Source organism: Mustela lutreola, chromosome X (genome assembly GCF_030435805.1).
Source record: "Mustela lutreola isolate mMusLut2 chromosome X, mMusLut2.pri, whole genome shotgun sequence".
Classification (NCBI taxonomy): Eukaryota; Metazoa; Chordata; class Mammalia; order Carnivora; family Mustelidae; genus Mustela; species Mustela lutreola.
Window position 1 is genome coordinate 5,482,937 of NC_081308.1, and position 10,245 is coordinate 5,493,181.

The 10,245-nt window shown below is 57.1% G+C and overlaps 1 protein-coding gene across 1 annotated transcript in view; it reads right to left on the reverse strand.

Annotated features, from left to right (window-relative positions):
- The window catches only part of ANOS1 (anosmin 1), a 171,356-nt gene extending 162,977 nt beyond the window's left edge, over positions 1 to 8,379 (reverse strand). Inside the window, exon 1 of the mRNA XM_059157399.1 lies at positions 8,050 to 8,379. Coding sequence (XP_059013382.1) covers positions 8,050 to 8,256 — 207 coding nt within the window. The 5' untranslated portion in view covers positions 8,257 to 8,379. The remainder of the gene's footprint in view (positions 1 to 8,049) is intronic.
- Positions 8,380 to 10,245: the final 1,866 nt, after the last annotated feature.

Below are 10,245 nucleotides of genomic sequence, written 5' to 3' on the forward strand. Positions count from 1 at the left end.
CCCTAGGACGCTTTCCCCTACGCTCCTTCCCCAGAGATCTCATACGAATAACCCCCCTTGCAGTCACGTGCGGACCGAAACTGCTTCCCAGGCTGAGCCCCTACTGGACTCTACGATCCCCGTGAGCTGGAACTTTACTTAGAGTCGATCTTCGAAAGCGCAGGAACCCACCTGTATTCACAGAAACGAATGGAACAGATCCAAGCAGCTCTTGACCTTTTTTTACTGAAATCATCGGGAGACACAAACTAAATCCAAGTAGCAGAAAATGTTCAGACTCCAAGGGCTTCTTCATCTAGAAAGTTTTTTTAATTTGCATAAAATCTCGGGATTTTTTTTCCAGGATAGAGGGAAAACACCTGAGGGTTCTGAAAGCTGCTGCTTCTTCTCTGCGCCCCGCTACCATCTGCATGTGCTTGAACGAGTCATTTCTAAAAGCATCGAGCCGTCCAATCTAAGACCCAACGGTGCTGACTTAGATCAGGTGAACTCTTCCGGCGGGTGTCCGAGACTGGGTTTCCGAGAAGCAGAGGCGGAAAAGGGGCGTCCTGCGTATGTGCTATCTTGGGAGAAGCCCTCAGTGCAAACAGAGAAGGAAGCCGGAGAAGGAGCGAAACGGGGAAGAGATGTCAGCTGGAGACCTGCAGAGGTTTTGTCCCATGGGGGGGGGAGCACAAACGGCCCAAGAATTATTCCCGCAGGAGGCTGGCCTCCTGTGGCCTCCAGATCTTGCCAATGGCAAGATCTGCCCTCATCACTGCTTCGCCGGCAAGATGGCGCCCATCGGAGAAAGGTTAGTCTCTAAGGGGGAGCCGCTGGAAGCCATCAGCCGCTGATACAGAAGCTGGGGGTTAAGGAGGGGAGGGACAGGTCACCAACCGCATCTCCTGAGAAGGAAGAGGTCTATGACCTGTTTTCAGAATTTCAGAGAATCCAAAAGGAATTGCACATCTTCTAAGATGACGGTCCCCAGGTAACTAAAAGGTCAGGAAGACGTCTTTATCACTCCGCTCGGTCAGACGGGCGACCTCCTGCTGATGGGAAGCTTGAAAGAGTTGGGGGTCTCTTTGATTAATGAAAAGAGGAGAAACTAGGTCATCCTTAATCAATGCCATATGTTGACAGACTACACGCTTGCACACTACGGGGTCCCGAGCCCGTGAACAGACGTGTGCGAGGCAGCGGAAGCTGGAACTCGAAAGGCCTGTGAGCTCGGACGCGTCTTCCCGAGGCTGACGTATGCAGTCATATGCACAAGGGCACGGCGATGGGGACATCTGCGATCTCCTGGCCCTGTGTTTCATATATAAAATGCATTCTGATCCTATCAATGTGCTGCCCGGATTGTGGTCCAAGCCCTCACCCTCCAAACTGTGTGGAATTCTGTAAAGCACTGCCACGTTGTGCAAAGGAACCTCTCACGCCTGAATCAATACAAGCAGAGCCCACTAACCCCTTCATCAGCTTGTCCAACTCCGGTTTTATTTCTTAAAGGATTTTTTTTTTTTTAAGTCCTCTCTACACCCAACGTGGGGCTCAAACTCACCACCCCAAGACCAAGAGTCACAAGCTCCCGCCACTGAGCCAGCCAGGCATTGCCTGCCCCTACAGTGTTATACCCATTGCCAGCAATAAACGCGGACAGGTTACACACTGCAATCATTTCCAAGGAATCATAACCTGAGAGCTTAATCATTGCACGACAGTAACTTTCAACTCCAAGTTACGCCTTCAAACACACACACATGCATGTAGGGTATCATAGGTAACCACATACGGGTGTATAATAGTATATACAATATAAACATATCGATATACGGGTGTATAAGAGTATATACAATATAAACATATCGACATATACATATATATTTCTTCTTCAACGATACGGTACACAAAGAAATGAACAAGTCAGAAAGTGCCTTTTTTTTTTTTTTTTTAAAGAGATTTATTTATTTGACAGAGACAGAGTGAGAGAGGGAACACAGGTGGGGGAGTGGGAGAGGCAGAAGCAGGCTTCCCACGGAGCAGGGAGCCCAATGCGGGACTCAATCCCAGGACCCTGGGATCGTGACCTGAACTGAAGGCAGAGGCTTAATGAGAGAGCCACCCAGGAGCCCCTTTAATGTGTTTTGGAAATGTTTGTAATAGTCACAATAAGATAAACTTTTAAACCACACTCAAGGAGAACCACTACATTAAAACCAGAAAAATTTGCCCTGAATTTAAGCCTAATGCTTAGCTTTGGTTAAACTCAGAAATTCTTAGAAAGACAGCCAGCGATCCAGGGAACCCAGACCAGACAATATAAACGCCAGAGCGGACGACGGCCCTTCTTTCGGGAACTCTCCAAACCCTTGGCCACTGTGGCAAGTAACCCAGTCTCCCTGCAGGGTGAAGAGACACACCAGGGCTCGGTAAACTCACCAGGACCACGGGAGTGTCCTTCCAGAAGTCTCTGGGCCTGGGCTGATGTGTGGCTGCTAAGGGGTTTTGATGCGATCATTGTTTATTTGCTTTTTCTTGGAGGAGATGCTGGTCCTCCTAGTAGAAGGAGCTAATCACCAGCTTAGTTCTCCCCTTGCCAAAACAAACAACTTCCAATTACTGTAGGGGAAGCATCTGATCTCTCTCATCGGCTAACTAAGCGTGTCTCCCCATGGTATTTTATAGGCTGAATAATGTCCCATTAAACAAGAATCTCTTAGCACTAATAAAATTCTAGACCCACAGGGCCCAGGCTGCCTACAACCTGCTACTTATCTTCCAAGAAGATCGACTTTTTCCCCCAAGCAGTGCCGAATTCTAGGAAAAAGCAGACATGCTCCCCGCTCATTTGCTGTACGCGAGCTATGTCTGTGTTGTACATGACCTCCTATTCTTCTGAGCCTCCTTGGAGACAACACGGGCACAGAAAGAACAGGTTCCGGGCCTCCTAATGCTTAGTGCCATGACTCTATCTGGAAGGCTCTAGATTGGCCTGCATGGTTGCCACAATGAGCAGAACCAGGGCAGACGAGAGTGGTCTCTGCTAAGGCGTATCCCACCTAGCGTACGAGAGGGAGTCACTCTGAAGTGAAAGAGAAAGTGAAGTGAAGAGAAAGAGAGAGCTCATTTCAGACGATGTTCCCTCTTCTTTAATATCCCCACGAGGCTGAAAACACAAGTAGAGGTTATTCCCAAGTGAACGTTGGTGGGCGTCGTAAGCGTGGACACGGTGGAAAACCCTATGAGGGACCCCCCCCCCCCCACTTAAGCAAGTGGGCTTAAGCCCTCCCAAGGGTTCTGCACCCTTGAGGTACCAAAATCCACACCAGGGCCGCTTCGTGGACATAGGACCGATGCATGGGGTCCATGTTTCGGGGGACCAATGACCGGGCTTAATGCTCTGTGGCCAGCACACTGAGATCTCCAAGACTGTATCCTGGGCGGGTGTGTCGCATGAGCAGTCTGATGGAAAACCAGAACTTGTTCTGGAGGCTTGGAGCCTTGGACCATGCGGGATGCTGCCTGCCACTGCTCTTGCCCCTCCTCAGGAAAGGTTCTTGGGTCCCCACTCCCTTGTCCCTGGCACCCCGGTCTCCAGCCAGCCTCTCCCTCCCCACTCCTTGCCCTAAAATGACTGTCATACCCCAGGCGCTGCCGGGACCTGGACCAGGGTCCAAGGACGGTCCGAGGCACGCATGAGGCCGCCCTCATCGCACACCGGAAACAGCACCGTGTCTTTAGTGGGCGGGCAGCCAGAGTCCAGGGCTTCCGGGGAGCAAACGCATCCCTGGGGCAGGGATCTGCCAGGGGTAGGCTGGACTTGGGGCTGCCCACTTGCTGTCCTGTGAACAGGAAGACGGGGAGATCCCTGGCTCGACCTCCTGAACACGACACCCTGAACAAGGCACGCGTCTAGAAGCTTGCAGAAGAGGGTGCCAAGCACGTGTTCTTCCTGGGCAAGCATCCAAGCACCTGGAGACCACAGGCTCCGGTGAGGCCTATGAACATCCCGCAGGACCCCGTCGTGGGGCTGCGCACGCCACACCATGCGCACCTTGGGGGAGGGGGCTCGCTCTTCCCCCTCCCCACCTTCCTGGGTCTCGTGCGCGTGTCCAGCCGTCTCAAGGCCCCCTCCAGGCCAGGAAACAGAAACTGTGAAATGCTGCGGAGCCGACATGCAAGTGAAATGCTCCGATGTTGGCACGTAGCACTGGCACGGAATAATATAAAGAGGAAGAGTAAATCCACACTTGTCACTGAATTGTTACACTTTTCCTTACTGAGAACAGCCTTGAACAGCACATCTGAAACCCCAGGACACACTGCAAGTGCCACCAAAGAAGGAAGAGCATTTTACATTTTAGATTCTTTAAATTTTTTTTAATTTATTTTTATTTATTTGTCAGAGAGAGAGAGAGAGCGCACAGACAGACAGAGTGGCAGGCAGAGGCAGAGGGAGAAGCAGGCTCCCCGCTGAGCATGGAGTCTGATGTGGGACTCGATCCCGGGACACCGGGATCATGACCTGAGCTGAAGGCAGCCGCTTAACCAACTGAGCCACCCATTTTAGATTCTTTAACAATACTCCTTTCTCTTGCCATCTGAAATACTGGACATGCGTTTTCATTTTGCACGCAGTCCCGAAAATGAGGCAGTCTTTCTTGAAGGAAATTAACTGCTAACCAACACAATCTTAGAGAGAACAGAATAAAAACCCAACAGGCACCCTCGTTCGGAGCCCAGCTGCACCGTCTCTTCGCTGTGCGAGTAACCTGCCTTCTCAGCACCTGTGTTTGCTCGTGAGCTGGGAAGCAAACAGTACCTTCCTTACACAGCCTTGCCGGGCTCCTAGAACAGAGGCCGGTACTGACTAATCTCCCGGTTAGAGTTAGCTCCCTGGCCACCATCACTCCAGTAACCCAAACACCGGCTACGACCTCCACCTTGCCGGGCAGTTCTTGTCCTCCATGGGACACAGGAGAGGCTGGACGCTCAGGAAGGCGATCGGCCCAAGTGACCCCCCACACGGCAGCAAGATCGGCCTCGTTCCAAAGCTCACATGCCCTGTTCCAGACCCCACAGCCCAGATCTCCTGTTCGTTTGCAGACAGAAGGATGTCCTTCGCAACCCCCTTGGTGAGTGGGATTTTAATGATGCTGTGTGGGGAGCAGGTGCTAACCTGAAGGGGCAGTGTGGCCAGCGCCCGGCACACGGGGTTGGGAACAGACACCCTGGGAGGTGCTGACTTGCACGGTTTCTTTCTATGAACGGAGCCAGCATTTAGCCGGGACATGAAGCCGTTCACCATCCGTGATGAAATCCAGAACTCTCCCAGGTCAGGGGCTGGGCCAGAGAATTCAGGAATCCCCCGTCACCGTTCCCATCCCCACGCATCAGTAGTGGTTAGCTTGAGCGCCCGGGCCTGGCTGCGGGCCGCAGGGCAGACAGGTGAAGCCCACCCCGACAGCAGAAGCAAAGGCCCCAGGTGAGCAGCATCACGGCTCGGGGCCGGTGGCTGGCAAACGCGTGCAGCTAGGGCACAGACTGTGAGAATGAAGCGTCCCTCTGCAAGCCTGTGGGCCACTGCAGGGCACTGCCCCCCGCAGCTCTGAGCCTCTGTCCACACCGTGATCACACAGGTTAGGGTCTCCACAGCCAAGCCCTGGCAGCTGTCACATCTAAGCGTCCCCACGCCAGGCTGGCCTCAAGGATGGAGACTGGCCTTCCGTCCTTAAAAAGAGGCCCAGGGCTGTGGGACAGAAGTTGAAGATGGCCACCTGCTCTGGAAAGAGACTTCTGCTGGGCCTTCTGTGCACAAGGGGGTGGGGTGACCCGGAGAGAAGGGGCTCGTCCGCAAGCTTCGTCTCCCCCTGCCTCCCCTGCCTCTTAATAAACACCACGTGCCCTGTAAGGCGTTGGCAGCAGCCGACTCCTCTGTCATCTCCCAATTATTTAGCAAGAGGGAGGGACAGAGAAGCTTAGGTTTCTAAGGAGAATGTGTCGCTGCCTTTTCAAATCTTAGGAAAACATAATCCCTGCAACTCGGGTAAATCAGAAAGGCATTACCAAGTTAGGGTTAACCCTCCACCAGTGGCTTGGCAGTTGATGGCAAAAACAGCCGTTCCTAAGTCCTAACAGTAATTTGCAGCTTCTTCCACCCCAGCTAATTAAAATGTAATCAGGATTGTCTGGCGATGTGCATTCTGTCAGCGGTTTTTCTTCCGAAGAGAAATCGTGCCAGGAGACCACAAGAAAAGCCTTTCATGGGAATTGGCTTGATCTAAACTGCTTCTTTAGCCGCTTAAACTGTAAAACAAATAAATTACGGCGAAGGACAGTTCAATTAGAAAGAGAGAAAGAAAGAAAGAAAAGGAAAGGAAAGAAAGAGAAAAAGCAAGCAGAGATACTCTTTCTCTCCAGGAATTGGTCGCTCTGTTTTGCTTTCTGTTGATGAAACAATAGTGCAGCATCTTCCCCGGAGAGGGCCTGGCAGGGCAGGGCGGGGCGGGGCGGGGCAGGGCAGGGCAGGGCAGGGCAGGGCAGATTTGAAACCAGGTGGCCAGGGAGGAACCCTCTCCAGGATGTCGGCGTCATTTCAGCACAGGACGCGAGCACTCGGGTTTCCCTTTGCCCAAACCAGGAGGGACGCGGAGTGCGCCAGCTTCTCTGAAGCCCACTACAGGTCGCTTCCCCGAGAGCGCGCACCCCCGCACACGCAGACTTCGCGAGTGGCTGCGGGCTCCGAAGATCCAGCTGGGAGCGCCTGGGCCCCCGGGCGCCAGCTTTCATGAGCTCGCAGGCCAGGATGAACACCCCGAAGCCTGCGCACATTCGCCCCAAACTCCGCCGTCACTACAACCAGCTGAATACCCAGGGCCCCTCTGGAAGCCCCCTTTACCCTGCCCGGTTTACTTCCTAAGACCGAAAACCTGCGGCAGGGCCCCGGATCTCCTCCTGGCCTCCGCAGTGTTCCCTGCGGCGAGACGGAACCCGAGTCTTGGAACAGGTGAGCCGCTAAGGACAGGAGCGAGATGGCCAAGCGGAGACCCAGAGCCCTCGAGAGCAATAAGGCGTGAGCGCGAATGAGCTCGGACAGCGCGCACTCGCGTCGGCGGGGGCAGGCAAGGGGACGCGCCCCCGCAGAACCCGCCAGCGGCGCGAACGCGCCCCCAGCATCCCGGGTTCCCACGCAAGACTTGTGGGGACCCTCGGCGCTGTCGCTTCCCCCCAGGGACCTGGCAATGCACTAGCGCCAAGCGTGCCACCCACTGAGCCTCCAACATCCACACTCACTCACACACACGCTCTCCCACACTCAAGCTGGAAGGACCCGCGAGGGCTGGGGGCAGAGAGTGACCCCGGGACTCTCGTCGGAGCATCCCAACGTGGCCCTCCAAGTCCCGCGTCCCCAGGCTTACTCCGCACACTACGCACGGACTCAGAAGCTCCCGGGCTCCGAACGAGCGCGCACGGCCGCCCTGCCAGCACCCTCCCCGACACACACACTCTGGAACACACGACTCGCCGCCTCCGCGGCTCCACGGGTGGGCTGCGAGCCCCGCGCCCGCCGAACGTGAACGCGGCGCTCAGTGGAGACGGAGGTGTCCACCCGCGGGCACCTGCGGGGCCGGGCGCAGCTGGGCGCGCTTCCCGGCCTCGCTCCCGGGGCTGGCGGCGCCGCAGGCCCGGGAGCGCGGGGGAGTTCGCGGGACCCGCCACCAGCCCCGAGTGCCGCGCGCCGAAGTCCTGGGAAACTAGGAAATGCACACACCCACCCGCGGAATCCGCAAGAGGCTCTCCACTGGGCTTTCCACCGGGGAACAGGGGAGTCGGGGACTGAAGTGCACGCTTCTCTCTCCTTTCGGGAGCAAGGAGGCGGCCGGAAAGGGGGGGGGGGGGGGGTCCGACCGCCCCGATGGTGAGATCCACGCCGCAGGCGAGCGGGATCTGCCGGCCGAGGCCGGCGAGAAGTTTGGGCGCCGAGGCCGGGAGGCAGGCGCCGCGCGCGCCCCCGGCCACGGCCCGCAGCGCAGGTCGGCCGCGGGCGGGCGGCGGCTCCCCTACCTGGAAGTGCTGGAAGAAGGCGGAGATGCGCGTGATCTGCAGGCTGAGGCACCTGGACGAGCAGCGCGCGCGCTGGACGCTCACGGCCGACAGGGACTCGTCCAGCCGCCGAGCCGCCGCGGCGCCGGGGCCGCCGGCCAGGCAGCCCCCGCAGGCCAGCAGCCAGAGGCAGAGGGTCAGGGCCGCGCCGGGCGCCCCGGGCTCCATGGCTGCGGGTCGGGGGCGGGGGGTGGAGCGCGGGCGCCGGGCGCTGGCCGAGGCTCCCAGCTCCGCGCCGGGGCCGCACTGCCGGGAACCTCGCGGCGGCCGCAACTCCGCTGGAAAGTTCAATCATTCAACTCCAGCCCCGCGCCCTCCCCGCCAACCTCCTCCCGGCTCTGCCTCGAGGGGTGGGGTGAGGGTGACAGGCCGCCGCGCCATTGGCTGCGAGGGAAGTGAGTGACAGGGCGGCCGGGCGGAGGGCCGTGGGCTGGGCTACCCGGCCGCGAGCCCCGGTGCTCCGAGGCAGGGCGGCGCCGCCCGGGGCTTCCCGGTGCGCCCCGCTCTGGGTGGTCGGTCTCCCGCGCCGGGCTCCCCAGTAGTCCGCATCCTGCGTCCACTACCACCATCCAGGAGAACGTCGGGCGTGAGCGAGCCCGGCCTGGGGTGGAGGTGCCCCCTCGGAACGGAGGGCCTCGGCACCCCCAAGGACGTCCAACCTGCCTAAGGAAGGACGCAGCGCCTCAAAGTTGCAGGCTGCCTCCCCGGTTTCTGCCCCGGGTCAAAAAGCTTCGCTCACACTCTCGCGTATTTGAATTTCCTTTTATTTCCAAGTCCTGGAAAGAGCAAAGGCGCGACTGGTCTGGAGAGCAGCGAGAAGGCACGCAGGGACACGGGACTGACAGTTCCTTCTCTCCCTCCCGCATTCCTTCCTTCATTCTTCCTCCCTCCTCTCCCTGTTATGACCTGGAAACCCATCTGGGTGACACAGACGCACGCTACTTGCTTCCTCGGGCGTCCCATTTTCTGGGAAGCACTACTCTCTCCAAGGAGGCCCCAAAACAAATCTTTCCCTAAATCTTCCCCTCCTGTGTGCCCCCCCCCCAACGACTCTCGGTTCAGCCCCACCATGTCTCTTTCCCCTCTAGGGACCTGCTCTGGGTCCCCACAGGGGACCGTGCCACGGAAAGAGCCGGGGCAGCATTTATAGTGCACCACCTGTAACCACTTTTGTGCTTCCCTGAGTTCCACCAGGACGTGACAGCGGGGAGGCGGCAGCCCTAGAGAGAGCTGGGATCATGAAGAACGTGCTTGGGACACGGGGATACGTAGGTAACGCAGGTGAGTCGAAAAGACCGGTGCACACGTGTGCTCGGGCACAGACCACCTGATGGACAGAAACACCTCTGCCCAGCCCTCCCCACATTCTCCTACAGAGTGGCCTTCTGGAGTCCAAACCCAGCCCGACCATGAGCACACGACTGAGCACAGCTGGTGCTGAGATGCACTCGACCTGCCCCGAGATTCTTCTCAGGGTGGGTTCCTCCTCCCACAGAGCTTAGGCTCTTTCCAGCTTCCAGCGTCTCCCCCCCCCCCCATTCTCCCGCGCATTTTCCACTCTGGATGCTGAGCTCTTCCTGCTAAATGATAAGGACAGGGAGCGACAGCCGTCCTGCTGCACCCAGGATTCTTTCTCAAGGACATCATCTGTGCATGTGTCTTCCCACAGTGAAGTCCGTGAGGCCACACAGAACTCACGGCTTAGTGTGTTTCTCCGTGAATTTTTAAAAACCAGAATGGTCTCACTCAAAAGGTTCTGTAGAAAGAACTGGTTTCCTGGGCGTGCCCCCTGCCCGGGCGTACAGAGCCCCATCCCAGAAAGATCACACTTGGCTCAACGTTCTTCCGGCACCATCTTGCTTTTAATTCTGAATGAGGTTTGAGTTATGGGGGCAGCTCCATGGGCAGGTTAGCAACACCACACTGCCCTGGAGCGGGAAACGGAAAAAATTTAGGCGTGAGCTCAGTCGTTGAACAGATGCTCAGAACTGTTCACAGAAATCTTTTTCAAGTCTGTTAAACACGGGGCGCCTGGGTGGTTCCGTCGTTAAGCGTCTGCCCTTGACTCGGGTGGTGATCCCGGGGTCCTGGGATCGAGCCTCACAGTGGGCTCCCTGCTCAGCAGGAAGCTTGCTTCTCCCTCTCCCTCTGCCCCTC